A 27,646-nucleotide genomic window follows, 5' to 3' on the forward strand; every position below is an offset into this window, starting at 1 on the left:
AGAAAAAGCCAGTCTTAGCATAATTCAGGAATTTACTGATGTCATGATAAAGTGATTCTCCTAATGACATATTACTGTATGGAGATATATGGAGATATCCCATATCAACTAGTACAGCAGTAAATGAGTAATGATCCAAGAGTTAGCCAGGAACAAACATTCTTTATTTCAGTTTTCTTGTCTGTTATGCTGCAAGTACTTAGAGAATGAAACAGATGACACCTAAAGGAAAGACTTAATATTAAAAGATTTGGCAAAGGAGCTTTGACTGATAAAGATAAATGTAGATATATGTAGGGGAAGAAAAGAGCAAAGATAGACAATCTCAATATTCAGCTCTGTGTTTACTGTATGCTCCAAGCACAGGGCTTCATGAACTCCAATCTGACTTCGCAGCACTTCTTTTTGTGTTTACAGATACCAACGTCATGAATTCAGAAGGAGTCTCACAGATGCCACCAGCTTCTCTATTAGTTGTACTGTAGAAAGGGGTTGTTGGTGACACAGATTACAGTAAGTAGTAATTTTCCTGCTTCCAGAGAAGACACATAATATGATATAGGACTACACAGAAGCATTTGGAAGCTAATGATAAACAGTCCAAAGAACCTAAGAGCAGCAAATGATAAATGAGCACTTCAAATTCAGATAAATATTCTTCTGAAAATGACCTCTTATTGGCAATACAAGATTTAGACATTCTTATTGTAAAATGCTCTTACTGAGATCTCAACATTTTTAAGGCAGCATGCAAACTGGTACAAGCCAGTAGCAACATGGTTGTGTATGAGTCCATACACACATGGGTGTAAAAGAGAAATTCAATTTAAGGGAGAGGATATCCTGCAATGATCAATCTATTGTTTCACTGTTAGGGAAATGCCTCCAGCACTTCATGTTAGCAGAATGAAAGTTCAGCTGGGACATTTATTCTAGCCTGTGTATTCTTTCAGCAGCGTATGAAAACCCACGAAGATAAATTTCTGAAGAGGAGATTTCCTTAGAGATTTCAAGACCTTTCTCAGTGAAACCTGTAGTTTATAAGCGAGGCAGGATGTTAAGTTTGCTGACTGCAATGCTTTACTAACTGATGGTTTTGGAGCACATGACTCGGAGCAGGCAGTCTGCAGGGACCAGATGCTTGTGCTGCTACAGAAGTTGCTCCGTAATAAATCTGTAGCCACAGACTTTGCAGTCAGCTATCCCTTATGCATCCAAGCAGCATAAAATAAAAGAACCTGCTACATTTCAATGCAAAATCAGAGGAGAAAGTCGAATTCTACCCAGAGGAATATCTTCGCTGGTTGTATAAGCTGTGTCTCTACCAGAAAAGGAGCAAGGCTCCATGCCACGCATGAACAGTACACATGTATCCACAAAGACCTGAACCGCTACAAAGCTGAGAGAGGAGAAAGTAAAACACAGGATAACATTTATCACTTCCCTTCTCTGCACAGAAAATTCAACCTCCTCAAAGTCAGTATAAGACAATTGCTGAGCTCCGTTATCACCCTCTGCTGACTGGCACCCAGCTGATACGAACCCCAACACAATGACACCCAATGCACAGATTCAACACTGCTGCCATCTCTAGAGCACCCTGCGGCACACGTAAAATGATGGAGGTGACCAAAAAGCTTGTGGTTGCTGGTAGAGATGTGGAAAGGCAGTAACCAGCTCTGGAAAACTCCCGGAGAATCGGCACAAAACGTCTCACTATCTTTTCTGCTCGAGATCTGTACGGGGGGAATAAAATTCCCAAGGAGGTTCCATCTGATTTTTTTTCCTCTCCCATCCGTTCCCTCAGCATGCTCAGACAGTTTAAGATAAGCCCCTTGAACAGCTCAAAGAACTCTACAGGGAGCAGAGATTATAAAGAACTCAAAGAAAAGCCAATGAATCGAAACAAAAACCATACGGATGAAGAGTGTGTCCAAACAATATCTTTTAGGAAGGGTTTAAGTATTTTTAAAAAATCATCCCCAGCTGGAAAACACTACAGGACGGCTTAGCAAATACTACAGAATCTGTTAAGACTTGTTAACAAAAAGGGCAGAGGCCAGTGAATCATGAACACTATCTATTTGCAATCTTCTTTCAGCACACAGGTTTCTCACTTTCTCAGGGTTATAGCAATGGGATATATTGACTGATATTTGAGTGAAGAGCTTAGTCAGTCTTAGTGGTGGAATAACAAGGACTGTGTGCTAAATGAATAAATATAACAGTATCAGAGCTACTAAAAAATGTCAGCTTTGACAATAAATAAAATAAACTCCTCCAAATTCTAACCAGTTATTTGCCACAGATAGCTCTTTTTATTTTGCGGATAAAGGCCAATCTGGGTTTTCAGACATAGTCATCAGTCATAAACAAGGTGAGTTCTTTCCAAAAAACCACAATAGCCTCTAGGCACCTGACCAAATTATTCAGATTTTTAGAAGGATTTGGCTCATTTGAGTGCTGAATTATTTTGCAGACCTGGCTAAAAGTGTTACATTTGGCGCTGGATGGGGGCCAAAGAAACAAAGGTAAGAAAACAGCTGATTGGCAAATCACAGAGCATTTTCCTGTAATAATCAGGTAATTTCGTAAGTAACTCAAAGGTGATGAATGGAACTGAGCAGTTATTAACCCTGCATGCATTAGGGTAATCTTTAATACATCACTGATTATCTTGGCGCAAAGAATTGAATTTCAGCAGCAATAGTGTGTTCTGCTTTAATTGCACTAAAATCTAAGGTAACTTGGACTTAAATGCTCAGAAATCGAGATCTGAAAATCACATCTAGTAAGTGGAGTTTGACTTGTTTTCTTATTAACCATACATCAGCTGAACCAGCGATCAACATGGTTAGATTTAGTGGTATAGTAACAAAATTAACTGCTTTTTAACTGAGCAACAAGTGTTGCTCAGTGTGAGACATTAAAAAATCCCTAGAAACTGGCTCTAGATTGCATCAAATTCAGTATTGTCACCACAGACAGAATCTGGCTAAGGGTCTGAAAAACAGGGGAAGATGAGGGTCTTCACCATGTGTTTAAGGAGTCAGGCAGTTCACTGGCTCAGGCTCTGCTGGTTTGTCTAATGCACTGGAAATTGTGGCACATTAGTAGCATTCACTGATGACCCAGATTGCCTAAGGGTTGTAGAAGTCTCAGAACAGTTAAAGGTTTTATTGTTTTCAGTTTTGCTATAATATCTATGCCAAGCACAACCATTACATGACCTACTGATGGGGTAAAGGATAGCAGACTCCGGGGAATTCTATCATGGAAAATCAACTTTTTAGATAAAAGAAAGAAAAATAAACATCAGAAAGAATATGTCATACATCAAAGAATCTCTCAGACACAACGTTTTTTTGGAGTGACAACTTGTGGCACAAAGGTCACCCTTGGAAGAATGAAGTCAATCAATGGATTATTTTATTTTGTACTTCTTCTGGAGGTGGCTTTATTTTCTAACATGCAGCATTATGTAAAGACATTAAAGGGTGAAAGCATTAAGAAAACAGATCTGGAGAAGACTTTCCCCTAGATGTGGTCTCTGGAACTGAATAGCTCCTCTGTCAGCTCATCCCCTTGGTGGCAGTGCTCAGGAAAATGCCCGACCCATCCACTCAGATACTTCTTCCCCAGCAAATAAACTCATGACCTACTCCAAAGCCACAGTGTGTAGCCCTGGCATTTCCTCAAGCACGACAGGTTCACAGTTTAATCTGTATCAATCCCAAGATGAACACATCCATGAGGCAGAGGTAATTGTGGATAATCTTTCCTGGCTCTGCACAGTGCATACAGGAGGTAAATAATCCATACCATCCACAAAGGTGAAACAGAAAGCCCCACTGGTACACAGGCCCCACTCTTGGACCCGTGTGAAGGACAGTGAGAGCCTGACCGTCTCTCCTGCATCCCGCTCTCCAAAGAACCGTGGATTGTAACTGTACCTGGTCCTAGCTCAGCTCTGTGAGGTGAGGGAAGACTTCTTGTTCACCTCGTCCCGATCTGCAAGGAACGACCAACAACCCCGCCTCTACAACGAAACAAAAATACTTGTCCAAACGATTTTTACCTTCCCTGTTCAGCAGGGAATTGTATGTAGCTGTCACACCTAATTTTGTAGAAGTTCTCTTTGGCCACGAAGCTTGGAAGCCTTCTACCCCGGTCATCCACGAGGAAATCCAGCCAGCACTTACAGACACCTCTATGTGATGGGACACCGTAGGAATGGCAGCCTGAATCCCCTATTTGTCTCAGGGTATCACTAATTATTACTACAGCTCTTGAAGATCTTATTAACAGCAAACACGACTAAACTGCACTGTCCTACTGTAGATTCGTGTTTACTAAAGTTACAACCTGTGTCTATTTTCCATAAACCCATCTGTCCTGTATGAAAGCTTAGTGGGCCAGCAGTGAATAGTTTTAATACTGGGTTATTTTCCCATGATTTCCATTTCAGTCATTGCAATGTGGAATTGGCTCTCATTATTCAAATTGCCATTGACGCTTAGGCTGAGACTAAATAGATGCGTTTTTTCTCTTTCAGCCTATGGCTTTTCTGAGGGAATCAACTGTTAAAACATGAGACACATTTATTTAATTGCTTTCTGAGCAAATCCTAAGCCATACAACAGCATAGAGGTCAAGAAGAGAAAAATCTTTGGGTTTTACTGACATTTCAGAATGCTATCATTAGATGAGACCTTGAGACATCTGCACGTTAGTTAATGGTTGTTCTGCTTTCATGCATAATGACCTATTTCTTATAGAAGAGCTAATATCTATAAATTTTTCATTTGCTGCCCAGAGATTTCAATAAAACCTAAGAGATTTGAATTCAGTGTGTGTTTCATATATCAAGTTATTACTGTAAAAAAATTTTCAGCTGCTTAAAAATGGTCATATACAGAGAATGTACTGCTGCTTTTTTATCTCTCTCAAAAAAACAGGTTCTGCTGGATGAGAGATACTGTTTAGTATATAAGGGCTTCTTAGTTTTGTCAGGGTTTTAATCTGTAACGTTAAACATAAAAAAAAAAAATATCCATCTCGTTTGAGCCACTGTTACATCAGGAGAGCTGTCGGAGGAGGGCTCTCATGTTTAAGTGATTTTAAGACTCTGGATCAGAGGCCACTTGCTTCCCCTTAAGTAATAATAATAAATACGCTAATGCTTTTAGTGTCATTGTTAATTCCTTATATTTGTGAACGCTCAGAGACAGGCTGAAGCGCTGTGGTCTGAAGACCGGATTTGAAGATGAGCTAGTCCCAAGGAGAACAGGGAAGCCGAAATGGTGTGCTTAAGGCACCGTCAGTTCAGTGTGGGAGAACAAGTCCTCCTCCACATACAAGGACAACAGACTGGGGCTTTAAAACAAAGTTCTGTTCGGGACAGCTTGCTCTCACAAGCAGCGAGGACTAGATCTTCATTAAACTTCCGCCATGCTAACTTCCACTTTGCCTTCAGTTCCCATCTCATCCTTACCAGTTTTAGCCAAGATCTTTGGGACTACACACTGAATATGCCATTCAAGAATAGATATTTGAACTATAATGCAACAAATCAACACATATTAAGTAGTAATAAAATGTGTAGTGGTAGTAATTCCAATCAAGTTATTAACTTATAATTTAATTTCAAGCATATGAATTTAAAATCTTTAGTTATGAAAGAAACACATGCACATGTGTTTATTTTTACTCCATCAAATTGCTAGGATTGTTCATCACCATAGGAACCTACCGTAACACTCATATAAGGAATTTCATTCTTTGTTAGTATATTAACCTTCTTGTTCTTTGAATGTGGATTTCAAAACAAAGCCATTTCAACATGCTGAGTGACTGAATGAAATGTATTATAAATTTGTGGCAAATGATGTTGCAAAACACATTCCAGTGTGACAATGCAGATATATTTGGAACAGTTTAGGATGTAATACTGTACGTTAGGTTGAAAAACATCCTTGGATGATGGAAACTGTCTGAGCTGTCTGATGGAAACTGAAAAGTTGAGAAATTCCTCACTAATTATCATGTGTCATGAGCACACGTGTTTTGCAAGATAATAAGAAGCTAATTGAAAAGTTCATAAAAATTAAGGAGAATGGGAAATCATGTGATGCAAAGATATCCAGACAACAGACTGGTCAGAATCTCATTATTGGAGCTTTGAAAACTAGACTGGAAGAAACCCCTAAGGTCATGTCCAGGCTGTCAGACAAAGCAGCGCAGAGAAACAATTCAAGACCTGGGGCAGTAATCCCCTATTCCAACCTACGCTGGAGCACTATCTGATTTAGCAGGTCAGCTGCAGGTGCAATGCAGTCCCATTAGCCCCGCTGTGTCTACAATAATAAATCTGCCTTGACTCTGTGTACCTTGGAGGTCCCTACGGTGCGCTCCCATCCACTTGCTGCTCTAGGGTTAGTACAGATGGATTCTATTTAAATGCAGAGGGTCTTACGACAAGGCCTGAAGGGGTCATGAAGGAACTAATGCAAGAGAAACCATCCACTCTCCATAACTACTCTCTGGGATTGTACCACTGTTTCTATCATTTCTCCGCTGGGATTTACAACATTCTCTCATTTGTTTTGGTGAAGCATATCATAACACCTTCCTGAGTGGAGATAAAAGGCAGGAAGGCAGCCTGGCTACGACACAGCTTTCCACCCTTTTGCTAAAACAAATCCTAACTTTGTCTAAGGTCCTGCAGCTGAGAGCAAACTGCCTGATCCAGGGATGCTCAGTGCGGGCACTATAGGCTGCTGGTGCTGTTGCTTTTGCAGACTTGCAGGCTGTAAGGGATACAAAACACCAAAATATTCAAACCGGTGCTCAAGTTCTTACGTTTATCTTGTCTCTGTTCTTCTGTAACATGGGCTTTTCTGGCAAGTTCGATTAGATGCAACTACTGATGTCCAGATGCAGAAGTTCCTGAAATCCTTCCACTGTTTTAAATAGGTTTTGGATCCAGGCCTAAGTTTAGGCAAGTCTTAACCAAGGGAAAATTGTTAAAAACCTAAGTCACAGATTTTACAGCCATATTAATTATCTAGCTAAGCAGCCACTACTGTCTTACAGACCAGAGAACACTGCTTACCATGAGTTGAAGATTATGGCTCTAACTGCATTTTTATAATCTATAAAACCGGACATGCGGAAACTATGGAAGGAAATTTCAGTAATTAAAGCATAGGTTCTCCTAATTAACTGCAAAGCATCATTAAAATCTAATGAAACTGTAGTGGAATAATACAGGATTCTGGCTTAACTGCAAGGAGATAAATGCAAACGAAAGTTGAATTTTCACATGGGTTTGAGTTTACACAATAGGACTGAATGCATTTACAATAGTTTACAACATTAAAGCTCACTTTTAACACTGTATGAATCAGTGTTGGGAAGTTAGGGTATTAGTGTATAAGAAGTTAACATATTAAAGAATGTGACATACTGAAGCACGAGAATCAAAGAAATCAAAATCTTTGTTACTTAAAATAGTTGTATTTGTGATGGTAAACCGAATTTCACAGCAGATGATTAATAAGATAACTGCTGTTGCATCAGGATGATGTAAGACTAAATTTTTCAGTGTAGCGACTTCATCTTGGCATATCTGAATAAGCTGCAGCATCATTCCGTATTACACAATAGATTCAACTGAAACAAGAACTTCAAAGCTCTGCAAGCACTAGACATTTTAAGATACTGATCTGCCATGACACTTCCTTACCCTCCCTCGGACACTTGCCTTTGAAGTTCTTAGGAAGGAAATCTTCATGGAAACTGGAGCTTCAATGCCTAATTTCAGCTTATGTGTATCAGGTCCACAGGAGCATCACTGATCTCCACTGATCAAAAATCTAGACCTAAAACTGTTATATCTTGCCTATGTTCAAGGTATTGCAGGTGGAAACCCTTCCATCTGACTTCAGCTCTCTATCCAAGGCTAGACAGACTCACTGCACATATCATGGAGAAAGAGGCCCTGAGGAAAACTCACTTGGTCTGTCCTGGCACACAATGAATCACTCTCCGAAGACAATCTTCTCCTTTAATCAGCTTTTGAAGAAACCCAAATGACCAGTCCTTTCTGAGGGCTAAAGTCCTGTAGGACTTCTGCCCCACATGGTGGCCAGCAGTGCCACATTTTCCGTATCTCCCTACCAAAGGCCTTAAGTTCTAGCTGAGAGATTTTAGCTCAAGGAGATCAATCTCTACTGCCATTAAATCCTACACTAATTATGCTGATGGATATGTCAATGTCCTGGGTATCAGCAAAAGGTCCAAGCCAATCAAACCCATTTCATTGCAACTCACAGATGCCAATACTTTTCAAAAAAACACTGATGTAGGTTAGACACCAAATTATGTTCTTGGACTAATTTGAAGACCAATTTCCCATTGATTTCAATAGTTAAGTACATTGAAATTACTTAGTATTTAGGCAAAGTAAGACTGGAAAGCAGAAAACATTTACCATAATAAAAAATAGAGGCATAATTCCAAAGCAGCAAAACAGTCCTTTTCCAAAACATCTAGTTTTTGATCCAAACACAAACATAATAATGGAGTAGCATGCAGTTAAGAATTTGTTAGTAAGTTATATGCTGTTACATAGTCCTGTTTCTAATAAAGTATACAATGGACAGAAACTCTTGCCATTTAAATTGTTACCTCATGTACTCATACCTTCTCTGTGTCAATTCCTTTAGACATGGACCAGGTTGAGACAATATAATCCATGACTCTTTCACTAAGGCCTTTTGGGACTTGATATAATTTTAGGAAATCCCTCACATTGTTCAGCATCTCATGGTATCGGTTGGTGTTGGCATACATTTGCTGGAAAATGGTGGTGACGTTTCCAAAAATAGTTGCATAAAGAAGAGCTGAAAAAAACCCAAAGGTAATTAAAAATAAATATGTATACTCCAGTAAATGCTACTCATAATTCAAGGATAACTTCAAAGAATTTTATGTATGATTACAAATTACTGCAAATGCATAGGTGTCAACTGAAAATCTCTATTTATGCACACACTCTCACACACACATATGTACAGAGTTATTATTGAATTTACCCATACAGTTCATACAGCCACTCAGTCTGCATTAATTTACAAAATCAGTCATACAGATAATGTCCACACATGGAGTTATTTAAAAACAGCTGGTGCATTTTAACTCTATACCCTACACTAATCCAAACTAATTTTCAACTGTAGCTTCAGCCTGACAGTAAACCTTGAAGGCGCTATCCAAAGAATCATGTGGATCTCCTGTAAGATCGGCTCAGCCTGCACATGCTGTTGTGGTGGGTTGACCCTGGCTGAGGGCCAGGTGCCCACCAGAGCCGCTCTATCACTCCCCTCTTTCATTAGACAGGGGAGAAAAGGTACAATGAAAAAAAAACTTACGGGTCGAGATAAGGACAGGGAGAGATCATTCTCTAATTATCATCACGAGCAAAACAGACCGAACTTAGAGAGGGAATTCATCTTATTTATTACTAAGCAAAACAGAGTAGAGGAATGAGAAATAAAACCAAATCTTAAAAACACCTCCCCCCACCCCTCCCATCTTCCCGGGCTCAACTTCACTCCCGGCTTCAACCTCCGCCCCCCCCAGCGGCACAGGGGGACGGGGAGTGGGGGTTACGGTCAGTTCCTCACGCGGTGTTTCTGCCACTTCTTCATCCTCAGGGGGAGGACTCATTGTTCCCCCGCTCCAGCGTGGGGTCCCTCTCACGGGAGACAGTCCTTCACGGCCTTCTCCAACGTGAGTCTCCTCCACGGGGTGCAGACCTTCAGGAACAGACTGCTCCAGCGTGGGTCCCCCACGGGGTCACAAGTCCTGTCAGCAAACCTGCTCTGGCGTGGGCTCCTCTCTCCATGGATCCACAGGTCCTGCCAGGAGCTTGCTCCAGCGCGGGCTTCCCACGGGGCCACAGCCTCCTTCAGGTGTCTCCACCTGCTCCGGCGTGGGGTCCTCCACGGGCTGCAGGTGGAATCGCTACACCCCCTCATCCTCCCTCCATGGGCTGCAGGGGGACAGCCTGCTTCACCATGGTCTTCACCACGGGCTGCAGGGGAATCTTGCTCCGGCGCCTGGAGCACCTCCTCCCCCTCCTTCTTCACTGACCTTGGTGTCTGCAGATGTTCTTACATCTTCTCACTCCTCTCTCTGGGTGCAAAAGCGCTCTCTAACTGTTTTTTTCTCTTTCTTAAATATGTTATCACAGAGGCGCTGATTGGCTTGGCCTTGGCCAGCGGCGGGTCCGTCTTGGAGCCGGCTGGCATTGGCTCTGTCAGACACAGGGGAAGCTTCTAGCAGCTTCTCACAGAAGCCACCCCTGTAGCCCCCCCGCTACCAAAACCTTGCCATGCAAAACCAACACATTCCACCCCTCGCCTCTGTGAATCACATATTTAAGAATTATCATTAAAATATACATTCAACACAAAACTTCACAAATACTAATCACATCAACAAAGAAAAAGAAAAAGAATTCCCCACACCAAAATCAAAACAACACTATCACAACACCAAACAAGAGTGGACAATCTACACACAAAATCTACCTCTAGTCCCTTCACCACTATATCACTCTCAAGTTACGTTCAGTCAATGTTTTGCCCGTTACCTCTTCCAATTACTATCCTTATCTCGATTTTCTCGTGCCCCACGTTGGGCGCCAAAAAAGACTGTGGTGGGTTGACCCTGGCTGAGGGCCAGGTGCCCACCAGAGCCGCTCTATCACTCCCCTCTTTCATTAGACAGGGGAGAAAAGGTACAATGAAAAAAAAACTTACGGGTCGAGATAAGGACAGGGAGAGATCATTCTCTAATTATCATCACGAGCAAAACAGACCGAACTTAGAGAGGGAATTCATCTTATTTATTACTAAGCAAAACAGAGTAGAGGAATGAGAAATAAAACCAAATCTTAAAAACACCTCCCCCCACCCCTCCCATCTTCCCGGGCTCAACTTCACTCCCGGCTTCAACCTCCGCCCCCCCCAGCGGCACAGGGGGACGGGGAGTGGGGGTTACGGTCAGTTCCTCACGCGGTGTTTCTGCCACTTCTTCATCCTCAGGGGGAGGACTCATTGTTCCCCCGCTCCAGCGTGGGGTCCCTCTCACGGGAGACAGTCCTTCACGGCCTTCTCCAACGTGAGTCTCCTCCACGGGGTGCAGACCTTCAGGAACAGACTGCTCCAGCGTGGGTCCCCCACGGGGTCACAAGTCCTGTCAGCAAACCTGCTCTGGCGTGGGCTCCTCTCTCCATGGATCCACAGGTCCTGCCAGGAGCTTGCTCCAGCGCGGGCTTCCCACGGGGCCACAGCCTCCTTCAGGTGTCTCCACCTGCTCCGGCGTGGGGTCCTCCACGGGCTGCAGGTGGAATCGCTACACCCCCTCATCCTCCCTCCATGGGCTGCAGGGGGACAGCCTGCTTCACCATGGTCTTCACCACGGGCTGCAGGGGAATCTTGCTCCGGTGCCTGGAGCACCTCCTCCCCCTCCTTCTTCACTGACCTTGGTGTCTGCAGATGTTCTTACATCTTCTCACTCCTCTCTCTGGGTGCAAAAGCGCTCTCTAACTGTTTTTTTCTCTTTCTTAAATATGTTATCACAGAGGCGCTGATTGGCTTGGCCTTGGCCAGCGGCGGGTCCGTCTTGGAGCCGGCTGGCATTGGCTCTGTCAGACACAGGGGAAGCTTCTAGCAGCTTCTCACAGAAGCCACCCCTGTAGCCCCCCCGCTACCAAAACCTTGCCATGCAAAACCAACACAGCTGTGAACCTCAGCCCCAAAGAAACAAAATGGAGAAAAAAGGAACCTGAGAAGCCTGGCAAGGAGATATCTATACAAATTGGGTCCCATGTCAATGGCCAAGGTATGCACAAGAAAGATTCAGAGTGGCATTTCACAGTCCAATTTCACTGCCAACCCGAGCAGATGACTTGGACATGTCATGTCAACTCTAGGTGCTAGTCACTAATGATTGCAAAGAGAGAAATATTGGATTAGCGAATAACAGTTAATTAACTATCTCAGCTGAAACCAGGACAAATAGAAAGTCCCAAGTTCACCTCATTGTCGAGAACATATCACTAGGGCAGGAGGAGGACACGGTAGAGCAGAAAGCACTACCTCAAACCCATTCCTGGAGTTACCTCCTCTTCTGGTTTAATCCTCCCCTTTCCAAACATGCCACTGTTACTGTCAAGCTCAGCCAGTTGAGCTGTGCAATATCGAAGAATGACATGCCATATTTGAGAAAATCACATGTTTTAAGTAAGCCTTTCCAACTGAAAAGGCATCAACCTCAGTATACTATTACAAGTGTGATGCAGTGAACAGTATTTGATGGAGAACGGTTAATTTCTGAAGTCTAAATTCAGCAAAGCATTTAAGCAAAAACTTAAATGCACACTTTGCTAGGGCTGTCTTGAATAGTGGTGGATTAAGAGACGCTCTTCAAGTCAAGCAAGTTGAAGGTGCCTTATTGAGTCACAATGTAATTACCCTTGCAAGCCAGCCCAAAATGACATTCTTCCATTAGGCATAACAGATTTTGCAGAAAAGAGAATTATTCTGATATCTCATAACACCAATGTGCAGCACTTCTGCTCTTGACATTATCGAGTACACAGAAATGTGCCTGTCATTTTTAATAATCTTTGCTCGGAGGTACTTTATAGCAGAATGCAGCTATGCATTTCCATATTGCTTTTTTTTGAAAAACAACTGCAGCCTACAAATTGCAAGAAATAACTCACTGTGAAAGGAAGAATGCTTTCCATCTCTCCCTACATAGCGTCTTCCTTCTACACAACACATTTCTACCTCATTCCAGAAACATACTTTGTTTCATACTCATTTACTGTTATTTATCACCCCTATTTGAGAGGTGGCATTTTTAAAGAAATATGGTGCTTTCCTGAAACCTGTTTAATGGAAAATTTTCTCACAGTGCTTTTTACTATGTCCGCGTAAAAATTAGATGCTGATGCTTATCAGAAATACCATGTTCATTGTTTCATCAAAATCTTGGGATTTTTCATCTCAACACACAAGATCATATCAAACAAATTCACACAATGTGTAGCAAAGATGTACATGAGGTTTCAATTTTAGAAAACACAGCACCTTAATACTCTATGTGATATCCAGAAATAAAGTTGTTTGCAGGGGTACATTTTTTTCCTTGCTTTACTGATTGTTGTATCATATCTGCTAGCTACTGAAAGGTCTTCTCTACCTCTGTACCCATTCAGATACATATTTCTTCATCGAAAGGGTTGTCAAGCCTTGGAACAGGCTGCCCAGGGAAGCACTTGAGTCACCATCCCTGGGGGTATGTAAAAGATGTGTAGATGTGGCACTTAGGGACACGGTTTGGTGGTGGACTTGGCAGTGTTGGGTTTACAACGGGACTTGATCTTAAAGGTTTTTTCCAACCTAAAGGATTCTATGATTCTATATCAATACTCACTCAGAGTATGTGGATAACAAAGACTAGATGGATGAATGTCACCTAACTTTTTTATTTATTTTTTTTTTCAGCTTTCAGCACTGTTTTGGACATCTGTAGTAGGACAAACGTGATGAACTGTCATTTCTTCTAAGTGCAACATCCCTCATCCTTCTGAAGAACAGTTGCTGATTTATCATTAACTCAGCTCATCAGATATGTGAGTGCAGAATACCTCTTGTCCTGCCCTCTGATGTCAGATGCATCTAAAAATGACTGTGACTATAAATGTAAAGAGAAGTCAAAACTGTCCCCGCAACCCTGCCTTTCTGCATGAGTAAAATTTATGCAAGCCTGTAACTACGGCTAGAGTGCATATGCAATTACAATGCATACAACCCAACTGGCCATGCAAACCTGCACAGAAGACGCAGGCTGATGGAAATGTGACAGAGTGCCTTGGAAGGCTGGGAAAAAAGAGACTCGACTCTGACACCTGCCAGGTTGGAAACAGCTAAGAATGCCATGGTGAAAACAGCTTGTCTGAAGCAACTGGCACATATTACCTCCTCTGCAAAAAAAAATGACTCTTTGGCAGAGACAATTTGTAGAAAATATACAGCCAGAAGAGAAATTCTAGTTCTGTGTCTCTTAATATAGGGTCCTGGAAAGTTGTACTTAAAAAGACTATGTTTGCTCAAGAAATTAAGGATAGAATAAATCATTGGATCAAGCCTGCAAAATTGCTGGAAGCATTACCCAGCAGTACCTCACTAAGCCAGAATTCACGAGCCTACATGCTGCAGAGTCTGCACAGACGCATTACCCCTCTGTTGGAAATCAAAGTCTTCCTTTGCCTCCTGTTGGAAATGGTAAAGACACATGGTTGAGTTCATCTAAATATTCCACTTCTCTTACAGGTTACTGCATAGGGGTCCTTTGTCAAACATTTAAAAGGAACCTACTTTAGATCTCCACAGCTTTGAAGCTGTGCCTCAAAGACTCTCCTCACTCATGGTGCTTCCCTGTGCCAACACTGGTAGCTGCTGGGACTGGACTGCTGTCTTTTGGGGGAGACCACTTTTTTCATAATCTGGCATGGAAAATCCACCTCTCTGTAAATCAGTTCCCCATCCCTGTTCTCTGTATGATAACTAGCAAAGGGGGCCATTTAAAAAAAGCTAATATTTATTGGTTTGCAGGTCTTGGTATGCAACAGAACAAGTTTGTGCTGATAAGGAAATAACAAATATATAACTAAAATAATTTGCATTGCATTTGTTACACCTGTTGTGACACTCCTCTACAGGGAAAGGGTTCTCTGCTTGGGAGGGTCTCATGAGAAGAGGTTAGTCTGCCTTAAAAATACAAGTTACCACCTTTGCTCTTCCCCATTCGACTTTAAGTTGGGGTAATTGCATTAGCAAATACGATAGAGATGGGACAGAACAGAGAGGTGAGCTGGATCAGCTCTTTAGTTGGCAGAGATGTCTCAGCTCAGGGAGCCGACCACCTCCGGTGCACGTTGGATCTCCTATGCACAGATGCACACGTGCAGGCACGTGTACATACGTGGACACACTGGCAAGCATCTAATGCTGCTCTTGCCGTTCTCAGCCTTTAAAGGTTTGAGTCTCCATCAATGACCCTTAGTGCCTGTAATTAGCAAGTAAATATTTCTCAGTGCATCCTTATTTAATGAGCAAATGTTGAAGTCCCAAGTGTGAACCTTACCCCTCACCTTTAAAAAAACAGAGGGAGAGGAACCCTACAGAGGGCATTTCACTTTCGCTGTATTTTAATTGTTGTTGGCAAGGGGAACTGGCAGTAAAGATCATTTGCAAAAGGTTCTGAAAGAAATAAAATACTGTGCCTCTCTTGATAGTAAGAGGATTTAAACAATCTGTAAAGAAAACTCTAAAGGTATACATACACTTCAATAGTGATAATTTAGACTCTCCTTCACGAGAAATGAGAGAGATGATGCTACAGAGGTTGAAGGTGAAATTACCTAATTTCTTGAAACAACTAGTTAGGCCAAATTGCATTTATTCACCTTCTCTTTAATGACTCGCATTTCTGCAGACATTTCCTGTTATATTTCTACAGTCATGCAATGCACATTTACTTAATTGTCCTCTGTGTGTAAATCTGGAACAGTCTTTACTAGATTTCATAGAGATCAATTTGATATAATGATGCAGAAATAGTCTTTCTCAGTCCTAAAGGTGAGGTAGGTGGTTCAACTGTTATTTTAATTTCTATTTTTACTCTTCAGTGTTGAAAAATCTCCCCTAAATTATACACAAGGATCTAAGTGCTATATATTTTTATATAGAAAATGTATGTTACTATATTTGTACATACATAAAACAGTTTTGAATTATTTAGCAATAGTATTACATAAATCTTTATGTCTGTTTAAAAAACAAAAAGAAACTTAAAAAAACCCCCGAAACTCAGTTACCTAAATTATCCCAAAGCATTTCAGATCTCTTAGTATCCTGACCGTATGCTAAATATGTCCAGATAGGAACATCTGCCTTTAAGAACTGAAGGCTTGTTTGACAGATCTAATTTTCCCTATGGTCCGCTCTATGCTAAAGTATTATTAATCCAAGCATATACAATATACCTTTAAAATCTAATTGTAAAGAAGAAGATGATGCCTTGATCCTGGAAGAACATATTCATTTTTGCATGCTGAGGCTACTTGCAACTTATTCCATGAATTTTTGGAATTAGCTATTCCTGCAAGATTATTAGGTTAATATTACTAAAGCTATATCATTCAGGAGAGATTCGACAGAACCCCCAATATATAGATACCAGATATAGTTAGATATAAGCCCAGTACCCAAATACCTGATCTATTATTTTAAAAGCAGACCAGTTTTCTGTTATTCCCTTCCACCTCACTTTAATACATCTGATTATATTGCAAAACGTTTGCAGACGCTCTGCGGCGTGACACCTGGCAGCACAGCGCAGCGTCCATCTCCTAAGTCCAACAGCCTCCCTGAGATGCAGCAGCAGCAATAGGCTACTGTGGCCACAGTAAACAGCTTTCTGCAAATCCATCAACATTATTCAACCAAGTGCATTACTTGGCGGAAAATAACTCCTCTAGCCCCCTCCCTTATCGTTGTCTTACAGCACCTTTTTGATGCCTGCCCTGTCCTGCCCCACAGCCTCAGCCTCCCACCTCCACCCCGCAGCGGACCTCCTGCCTGCCAGCTGTGCTACTGGAACCACCAATGCAACCCCACAGCTTTACAGGTCTTCAAAAGGCCAATTTTAATTTTGAATTCTTGGTCCCACTGAATATTGTGCTGTTAAAATATACCCCCCCCGCCCCGTTCCAGTTTCACAGCAGTGTTCAACCAGTGTCCTAAACATAATTACTCCCTATTAACAGGGAGGAGATACCAACACCAGAGCACGCTGGCTTTCAAATTTTATTTCCAAAAGTACCCAAAGTAAAAAAAAAAACCAACTCTTTCCTCCAATTACCCCTGCAGTCATATCAATGTACTATCCCGTGCCACATAATCCAATATATTTATCCTCCCATAAGCCCCAACAATGCATTGTTACACCCACTGTGCAAAGGAGAAGCTAATGGGCAAAGGTCTGGATTCAGCAGTGAACTTCAGCTCTGAACTTCTCACCAAAATCACCTGACTGCTGAAATCAGGGGGGAGTTGGATGCAATTGTGTCTAGACGAATGCACACCACGGCCAGTCTGATTCCATCATCCCCATGGCCTATACACTCTACGTACAGTGCCTGCATCCAGATGTATGTCCCATATTGCCAGCGCAGGGAGGTGGTGGCCCTCCATGCATTCCTATATCACTTACTGCAGTCACATAAGATGCACAGCTCCTCCGTGGGTCCAGGTGATATTCACCCACTTTCCTGACCCAACACCTTCCTGATACTATAGTAATGCAAACTCTAAATTAAGAGGATAATGATAATAAAGACAGGTCTGTAAAATCCCAGTTAACATTGATGTGATATTTGCTTGACGAGAACTAAATAATTATGTAATTAAGAGGATCATCAGTAGTAAACGGTACGAACTCACACTCGCTGTTCTTCCCTTTGTAGGGGACACTTTGCACAGCAGAGTGGAACAGCTGCTTTGGATGCAGCTAGGCATTTTGCATACTTTATGCAAAAATCCTTATAAAAATAAGGGCTTTCAACTGCACTTGTACAGTCACTAATTTTTAAATGGTGAAACTGGGAGCTTTTTTTTCATGAGAGCACTTAGCTAACAGAAAATATTTACTTTAAAGCTTCAATGCCTCTCCACCATGCAAATGTGATGAGCTGACTAGCTATATTTTTGCACAGAGTTGCCATCCAAGACTGGCTGAATCGGTATTTCAAAACACAGTCTTAAATTAAGGCTACCATTGTCCACAGCTATCAGTGCGTTTGGCTTCTAGCCCTGAGGAAGCGATGGGCATGAGCTGAGGTTGGCCAAGGTTACTCAGCAGCATAGACAACAAAATTAGACATTGTCCCCCTGAGGATGAGGGGCCAAGGGCTGCCTGGGTCTGGTGATGCAGATGCTAAGCAGCTTGAAATCACAGTTCACACGCAACTTCTTCCCAGCTCAACGTCCCCTACAACAGCCTTAATTCTGGAAACCTTTTTCCCTAAGGGCTCTGAGTAAGAGGCTGAGAGTTAGGGATTTTTCTACATATTACATACACAGTGGAAGTTGGGTCTAACGGTTCACAGCTTTTGGTGGTGACAACTGGGGGAGGAATATTTAAGTTTCCTTTTATAAGAATGGTATGATATAAACACAGAGAATAATTAACTAGTGAAATGAGCTAAACCATTTCTTGTACTAATACTTCATCGTTCTTGCTTCTTCCAAAATCCATCACTTCCTTACCAAATGGCACATCTAACACACGCTGCATAAAGTCCTGTGCAATGGTAAATGTTAATTACAAGGCAATCACTTCCCTAAAGGAATTACAGCGGGTGCAGAAGGAAAGTAGAGAGGCAAAAGATGACCAAAATTAATGAGAATTATGTTCACCATGAATGCCAGCAACCCCATGCCTCTAGCACTTTGTTCCATCCCTTATTTATCATTTTCTCCATTTTGAATATTATCTTTAATATTGCCTCATTTCCATGCAAATCTCTCCAGCATATCGAAAAAAGCTGAATTGTGTCTGTCAAACAATCATCTACCCATCACATAAATCTTGCTCTTTCCTTTCTCCATCAAAGACATAAAGAAGCTGCTTTCCCCGAGCGCTGTCTTTACTATTATTACTGGCCGGTGTTGACGTGTGGATCAAAACCATCCCTTGTGCCTTCCTCACCGTGCCACATCGTGTCAAAACTGACACCAGTAACAAGCACAGGACGCAAAGGGTCTCCAGCGCTATTGAATGGAAGCACAGGAACCAAAGGGATCATCTCCAGAAAAAAGTCCTCTGAGCAAAGTTGGCAGCTGTCAGTATTACCGTGTGAAACAACTTGACGGCTTCTCGCTGGATTTGAGCTGCGAGGTTTTTTTCTGTTGTTGATTTTTTTTTTCTTTAATATTTTTAAGGGAATTTTTTAGTGGGACACCAAGTTCTTGTCACATTAAGATAAGCCCTGGATAGCAACGTTGCTGGAGGCAGGATGCCAGAACATCACTTGCACACTGAGGAACACCGTCTAAATTGCCTGTCTTGTTAAAATGTAATAGGAAATTTGTAAACACACCTTCAAAATACTGGACTGTACTAGAAGATGTTTCTAGCTTTCTACTCCTAGGTTCTTTTTTTCTGCGTATGCCAATGTAAAAGTTTGTACTGTATAAATCTGCATGTTGGTGTGGTTTAGATACTCAAAAATACAGATATTTACACATGTACATGCACAAAGATACAGCTGTATGTAAGTGTAAAGTGAACATACAATATGAATGGGCTCAGACTTTCCGCAGTTGCTAATTTTCCATTCAGTCTTGTAATTCGCCTCATTCTTTCTACTTCTTTCAAATCTAACTTTGCTTATTCATTTAATTAAATATTCAATTTTATCTCAGCACACTTAATAAGAATGGATTTGGGACAAATAGACAAATGATTCCAGCTATAAAACGCAAGCCATGCATAGCCTTGAGAGGTTGTGGTAAATACACCTGCTAGGAAAACAGTGCATGCTTATACAATAACTGCCTGAAAATGTTAATGAGACAGAGCGCAGGTAAAGTAATGCTGCTTCTATTTGGTGGTTCCTTCTTTCTCTATTTCAATTCATCAGCCTGAACCCTGGGAGGATAGATTTTTCTATCTAATTATAGGGTATTTTTAGGAACAAAAGGAACAAAATTAAGTACTTAACTGTTAATATTAAAAGCCTCAAATTTGGGGATGATGTTTGCATCCTATTATTTTCAGAATAATTCTCCTTTGTAAAATGACCACAAAAATGGCTTCATTGAACTGAACAATAATGTTTCTTACTCATCTAAGTCATCTGCAGAAGCACATTCCCTTTAATTCTCAGTCCTGCAATTTAAGCATCTCTGGACAGAGCTGAGCAAAATTTTGTATTCAAAACTTTCGATGTGATGCTGACAGTCTATCTCAAATTGGATTTGCCTTCCCTGAAGTGTTTGCACTAAAATCAAGAGGGGAAAAAAAAAAAAAAAAAGAGTTCCACAAAAAGTTAAAACAATTCATCTCCAAGTTTTATAAAGCTAAAATAATTCATAGCTAAACATTTTTCCTCCAGTCCTTTGACTTTAAACCGTTGAAACCTGAACAATGGAAGAAAATCCCATTTTGATGCCAAAAAAAAAGTCTTAACAGCCTAAGAAAAAATGGAACGTTCATTATCTTCACACACACACACAAATTTATATTATAATGGAGTATTTTCCACAAAACCAAACCATGAGACTCTAGCGCACCGTTACCTATCAGGGCCAACGCGAACCCCTTTTTGCATGATTCAGCACCGGGTTTCCATTTCACGAAGCCTGCTCCCCACTCCCGCTGAAGGCAATGCTTGGGCAGGCTCCTGCTCAGGGCTGGACCTCAGCAACTCGCACGTTTTGCTGGAATGATGCTGGGTTTGTCTAAAAAATTTCACACTAATATTTTTAGGCTTTCAAGGTGAATTAACTTTACTCTGCTTTGATTATCCACTTTGGGAACCTGTCCTTCATTGCAGTATCGATTTAGCTGTGGCAGATGCTGAGCTGTCACCGAGCCTGACAGCTTCTTCAGAGCTTCCTCGGTGGTTGTCTTGTAAAACGGTCAATAGCCAAGTGAAATCTAACGGCAAAAATGAGCCCGTTTCCCACTTTTATACTCTATGAAATCATGTGTGTTACTCTGTACTGCATCCTTCCGGGAGGAGGGGGGAGGAAAAAAGTTGGCCTCTTAATTTAGCATTCATCATTATCAACTAACTCTTTATGAATTCCAAGTACATCCACACCCCCCAGCACGGACACATCGGTGGGACCATGTTTCAGTCACAGGTCTGTCACCCACAGTCACTACGAAGCCATTTCTCACCAGTGGAGAAAGGTCTTTGGGGAAGATAGTGTGAATGGGCTTAGCGAGAGGGTTTCATCTCCTACACAATGTCGATTTGAATCCCATTATATTTGGGTAGTTTTTATGGCACTTGAGAGAACATCTATGGTCCTAGGAAGACACTCTCTCTCCACATTCACCTTTGCAAGTGCCACAAACTGTTCTGCTGAAGAGCGATGGCATGGCAAAATGGCAGGCAACACCTTAAACATATTTTTGCATTGTCTATCAGAGGATCACAAAGCCAGACAGCAATATATATGTAGAACTGGACATCAGCACTCCAGAGGTTACAAACAGACCTGTTTTCAGATGAAAAAAGAGCTGTCTAAATACTGTATCAATCACATTACCTCCACTTCTTTCCACCAGTCCACAGCTCTCCATCACTCGCTCCTCCATAATACAAAAATAAAAACATTGCTGGAAATATTACTAGCCATTGATGCTGTCCTGGTAGAAGGGGTTTGAGAATATTCAACACAACAACAAAAGAATGCATACATTGGAAAACTAAAACAAACAAAAAAAGTCTGGCTTTTCATTTCAGCTTCTGTACCCGTATTGCTGAACTCTCCCTGACTATGTGAGACTGGAAAAGTGTCTTTATTTCCTGGCAGCAGCTTGCGGAGCTCTCCTCCTCCCTGTCCAACTCCTTCTGATCAGCACTTGTTTCTATCTGATTACCTTTTTGTTTTCTTGCTCACTATTCCAGGAAGGAGATGCTGGAATTAGATTTGCTGTATTTCCATTCCTACATTAACACTAATTTCACTGAAGTCAATGAAATTACACTGATGTCTGGAGAGTATCTGAGGAGAATAATTGAGTGTATTTTATCACTTTCCTTTGACTTTTTTGTGGTTGTTCCGTAACATTTTTAAATGTCTTGTTTCACTAAAATCCACTTACTCTGCTCTGAGATGCTGCAATGAAGTTACGGTCTTTGGGACGAAGGCATTCTTGCTGTAAAGCTCCAGACGCTGCCTGGAAGATGCCTGGGATGTGTATGGTCCACAGAGATGTGTACAGCGACAGAAGTGACACGCGGCATCACACCAATTGCCCATCTAAGCCAAAACCCTTCCTCTGACTGCAGCCCCTTCCAGGTACTTATGATAGAGTACAGGAAAGCGGGTGCACAGGGCATCTCTGCCCTGGGCTACTCCTTCCAGATCTCCATGAATGCAGAGCCCAGGCACTTCCTGAACTGCCCACTGCATCCAGACCATGGTACGTATTCTCACTGGCCAGACATGTCCACCAAGAATATCTAATTCCTTTCCACAAACCCACGTCTGCTTTTTCTCACCAAAACATTGCGTGACAAAGTATTTTGCCGTGCTATTCTGCAAGTCTGGCTGCCCCAGCCTTTACCTTGGCCACCCCCAGCTCCCCTTCCGAGAAAGTGAGTAACTGCTCCTGCCTGGGCACCACCCTGGATTTTTGTAAGCCATCCTCCACTGTGTTTTCTCAGTCGTGAAGAGCCGTTGTCTATTTGACCTCTCCCGAGAAAGTCACTCCATGCTTCATTCTTTTCACCTTTCAGACACCCTTTTTAATCTTAGAAAGCCTTGTTGCAGAACGGTGCAGTGCAGCGCAATGACGTTAATTGCATTGACTTGCCTAGAAATCCTATTCGCCTTTTTTTTGACTGCTACTGAATATTGCCCTGATATTTTCAAGGAACTATCAGCAGTAACAGTCAGATGTCTTTCCTGAGTGCTACCTGCTAATTTAGAAACCATTATTGTATAGGTATAGCTAGCTATTTTTTGCCTACGTGTATTAATTTGCATGCACTGACACTGAATTTCATCTGCCCTTCTCACAATCCCTTCGGTGGTGGGATTGCTGTATCAAACCAGAAACCCTTATTTCAGGATTACGCAGAAAAAAGACCTGCAGCACAAAGGAGAAAAGCTGCACTTAGATACAACTATGAGGTAAAAAATAAAAAAAAAGGCTGGGCAAAATGCAATTGTTTCTTAAATTTTTTAGTTTTATGTTAGTATCATGGCTTAAGTCCCAATAATTGGGAAGATTTTATCATCTTTCTACTACAAGCAGGACTATTTCCCAGAGCAAGGCAAATGCAGGCAAAGCTGTTCTTTCTTGGATTTTATCCAAGAGTGACTAAGCCAACCCTAAAAATCCAGTGAAAATAAATGAGAGATTTGAGGGAATAAAAATGTCAAGATGCGACCCAGCACTTACAACAATTATGAGATGTCTCTTGAACGTTAACTCTTTAGCAGCAAGACCAAGCATTAATTTCTAAAATTAAGGTTTAACCCTCCAGTTTGGCAATCCCAGTGGCACGACATCGCATGTGCCGTTAACGATGCTGAACAGCCTTTATTCAAGTAACAGTGAGATCAGCTAGGTTAATTTAAATGATCTTGATGCCTTCAATGTTTTTGTTCATATGCTGATAGCTGAAGGAAATATTTATTACTTCAGGGTCTTTCCCGCCCACCGGGTTATTTTGCCAATATGTGAAGCATCCTCAGTTATTTCTCAGCTGTTACGAGGCACTAATAGCTGGGCATGAATGCCATTAATTCCCTTGGTTAGAGGCGATGACATGCAAAATCATTACATGTAATAAGGACTGTACCTAAAATGAGGAGTTTGATGGTATTTTCAGGTTTTTTGGTCCCTCTGCATTAATGACCTAAATCAGCCTGTGCTACTAATACCTGCAGGTATCATTCACATTCAGTTGTTCCTACCACTGATTACTACTGTGAGTAAGAAACTGTTGTAACCCTTGCAGGATAAAGTCTTCAAACCCAATGAAAATGAAATTCAACAACCCATTTATTAGCATGTCTTTTCAGGTCTTCCAGCCTGCTTGTTCCCAAACCTCTGCAGTATGGTACATTAATTTTATACTGAACTATTAATTGTAGTTGACTTTGCAAAGCTGTTTTCTTTACATCTTTTATTCAGTTTTGCAAAACCAATCCCAATGGAGTTCATTTTATTCCCCATAGTTTGTTTGATCAAATTGCAAATATTTCCTTTAATCTTTTAAGGCATTCAGTTTTATTATCTATGGAGCAGAGCCTCTTCATCTCCTCTACTGATGGTTTGGGAAAAACGATCTTTCACGTATTTCTTGTTTTATGCAAATGTCTATTCCTGCAAGTCCGTATTAGTAAGCATAACACTAAAACACATTTACCTAACCTAAATAAAAACACTTGGAACCAAATTTGCAAAGTAACCTACCTTGGTTCTTCATGATATTAATCTGAACTCATTTTCCCCAGAGGTTGTGATCCATAATTTACTGAGGTCAATGGAAAGTAGCTGCTGATGTTAGTGCATTTTAGGGTTGGCAATAAACAGGTATGTTCACCTTTTACTATGAGAATCTGTATGGGAAGTTTCCCAAAGGGAGGGCAAAAGGACTTCGGGAAACTATTTTAATATACTGATACTAATAATATCATCACAGCCACTCTATATTTGACATTTATACATACATTTTACAAAGAAAGATAAATTACTCAATTTTGTTCCACACCATTTTGTTCCATGTCACTTATTTCAATTGTCCCTTTTCTATTTTTCACTGGAAAATTTCAGAATGAAATATTTTATAAAATTAAGACATTTACTGTTTTTAAAAATTATTATTCCCCATTTTATTATTTAGTCACTTTTTTCCTAGTGAAATAGGGTAAACTTTGGCAAAAAAAAAAAAAAGGAGAAGTAACACCTCTGGGTTGTCTTAATCTGAATTTGTATTTGTAGAAGATCTTTTAAAGTGCAAGTAGAAATCTAATGTCTTACTTCTTTACTATGTTCTACTTTTTTCTGCCATCAAAGTGCAAAGTGTTTTTTTAAATAAAATAACATTTCCTCTAATTTTAACCTTTCCAGCAGAAAACAAGGGGAAAGATTTTTCTCCAGTTTCTTTCTAGTGTAAAAAAAAATCTGAAAAGCATAGAACGAGAATAAGCAAGTGAGAACTTTACTGTTATCTTGAAGGCAAAGACATATTAGTTGGAAAGTAAAAAAAATCTTGTGTATATTAATTCTTTTCTTCAAAACATGTCATTTTCTATAAAAATGCATCTGCAACAAAACTAAGGGTTTGCCTAAATACTTTCAATGTTATCTGAGTAAGTTTCTACCACAAGTTTTTTTCACTACCTCATTATTTCCCTCCATTTCTTCCTCCCCTCCACATCTCCTTCCAGCCTCTGCTGAAGTCTTCCAGAAGTCATATAGCATATTTTCAGTTTTGTTTAGAAGCTTAGCTGCCTCCCACCTGACATCACTCTAAGCTGTTTTTCTTCATTTTACTCAATGTTATTCCTAATTATTTAACCTAATTGATAAGATGCCTCCTCTGGGTAGAGCTGGTTGCCATGACACTGTAAGAAATTACTCCATATTTCTCCATCCCTGGATCTTGCTAAAGAATTTATACAGAACATCTCTCTCTCACCAGCTCCCCAGCTTCGCATACATCCATAAAAAATAATTAACAATCTAACCCTCGAAGCCAGGTTTTATCAGAATAATAGGGCTAAAAATGTTTCTTTTAATAAACAAAGTTTTCTCCTTCTGCTAATACTGGCCAAGATCCCAGAGCTTTAGCGCTCTGCCGTAGCACTGCACACCTTTGTCATGCAAAGCACCATTCGTCCAGCTGCCAAATGGCAAGCCCTCATCATGGGGGATTTGTTTTACTGAAGTAACCATAACTAACAGCCTCGACAGCTTCTGCCCTATGACTCCTTCTGGAGTTACTAGGGATACTGAAGACTCAGGGCTGCTTGAAGATGGAGCTCTGACTGGTTTCTCTAACCCGCCCACTGCATGGAGCTCCACAACTTTGCTTTGGTCTAAGAGATGGGGGACATGTCATCAGCCACAGAGTGCCCAGGACAACTCGCACACTCCCCTGACCTGCATGTTTCTCCTCAAATTCAGATAAAAGAGGCAGAGAACGCACCTTTCTGCATCTGCCATCACCTTTCATGTGCTGCCACCATCACACATCCAGTGGAGCACGATGGGCTGCTCCCATGTCACAACAGTTACAACTGCCCAAATGCTGGCCCCAACTCATGCCCTATCCACATCTACACCTGCACTAGAACATAGGAGTCTGGGCACTGCAAGGCAGAGGCCCTCTTCCTCCACGAGTTTCCAGACAGCAAAGCACAAGGAATCAACACAACAGCAATGATTAACCTAATAGACAATTTCCTCCCTAACGATATATTTTGAAGGCACTCATGAAGAATGGAAGTTTCCAGGTGTCTTTCTTGTATCTTTGTGACCATGTGTAAACCTCCTCGTTCAAAACATAAGGGACAATGTGGAAGGTGGTACTTACTTGAAAATTTAACAAGTGGCTGCTAAAGGTGGAGGTACAACGGCCTGCTCAGAGGTAAGACCACCCTGACAGTAAAGGACTTGCGATACAAGCCAAAGGCTCTTAGAAGTAAAGGCAAATAGGCTGTCCTTGATGTGACAAATCAAATGCACTCAGTGGAAAGCAACAAGCAGTGAGGTGGCACAGGCACAATATCATCAGCGTAATGCAGCTCATTATGGTGGGAGCCAAGCTGGGTTATAGTGGAGCGCTTTTGCAGAGCACCCTCAACCATTCACATCAAGAAAAAGCAGTGTGCTCTCAAAAACATGGAGGAAAGAAGACACAGTTTACAGTAAGTTGGTGTTTAAGAAGTTGGAACCTAACCCTGATGTTTCAGGCAAACTTCCAATTACAATTTCAATCTGATTTGAGACAGTGAATTTCAGAACAGATGTTAATGGCTTGAGATGTTTTAAGGGCCCTTCAACTCTCCAAGAGCTTTACAGCTGCAGAAAAAGAAGTGGATTAAGGGAACCTCGTGGAAAGAGCAGGGACACAGTAAGGAGCTCCAGAGGAAGCTGAGATCCCCCTCAGGAGAGCGGTCCCTGCTACAAGTCCCCACTCACCTTTGGCAACCTCAACCCCTCTCTGCCTGGCCCCTAAATCACCCCAAATCCCAATCCCAATCTCCTCACAACCTCCCCTGCCTCATGGCACAGACCTTTCCGATCAGGACATTCGTTTGGAAACATGAGATGAAGCCAAAGCATGTTAAGGATACACCAAGCAGCATTAACGGCTCAATCTCTACAGTCCGTTTCGGACTGGCTTTAGACAGTGATCACACTGCTTATATTGCAGTACCCTGGTCACTTCTGCACAATTTAGAGGACCACAGTTCGTATCTAAGGCAGTCTGGAATACGCAGCATGGACAGTCCTCACAGTGTATTTGTCCTTGTGAAAGTTGCTAGCGAAACACAGTATTAGCTATATCCATTATTGTTATTTACACACACCTCTAGAGCTCTGGTTCTGCTTTTCAAAACTATGTACTTAATATTGCAGAACTGATACAGATTGGCCATAGCCAAGCTTTTTATGGTAAGAAAATATTCATTTATTTTCATTTTTACATTATTAACAAACTTGCTGAGTAAAACCTCCTTTTATTGTTGTTGATGATGATTCATCCACAAGGCTAGGATAAGAAATGTGGCAGAAGCTA

The 27,646-nt window shown here is 41.3% G+C and overlaps 1 protein-coding gene across 2 annotated transcripts in view; it reads right to left on the reverse strand.

The window, feature by feature from the left end:
• Positions 1 to 27,646, reverse strand: part of KCNH5 (potassium voltage-gated channel subfamily H member 5) — a 160,954-nt gene that overhangs the window by 43,848 nt on the left and 89,460 nt on the right. For both annotated transcript variants that reach the window (XM_075753351.1, XM_075753352.1), the window contains exon 8: positions 8,707 to 8,906. In XM_075753351.1, coding sequence (XP_075609466.1) covers positions 8,707 to 8,906 — 200 coding nt within the window. The remainder of the gene's footprint in view (positions 1 to 8,706; positions 8,907 to 27,646) is intronic.

Source organism: Balearica regulorum, chromosome 5, assembly GCF_011004875.1.
Source record: "Balearica regulorum gibbericeps isolate bBalReg1 chromosome 5, bBalReg1.pri, whole genome shotgun sequence".
Classification (NCBI taxonomy): domain Eukaryota; kingdom Metazoa; phylum Chordata; class Aves; order Gruiformes; family Gruidae; genus Balearica; species Balearica regulorum.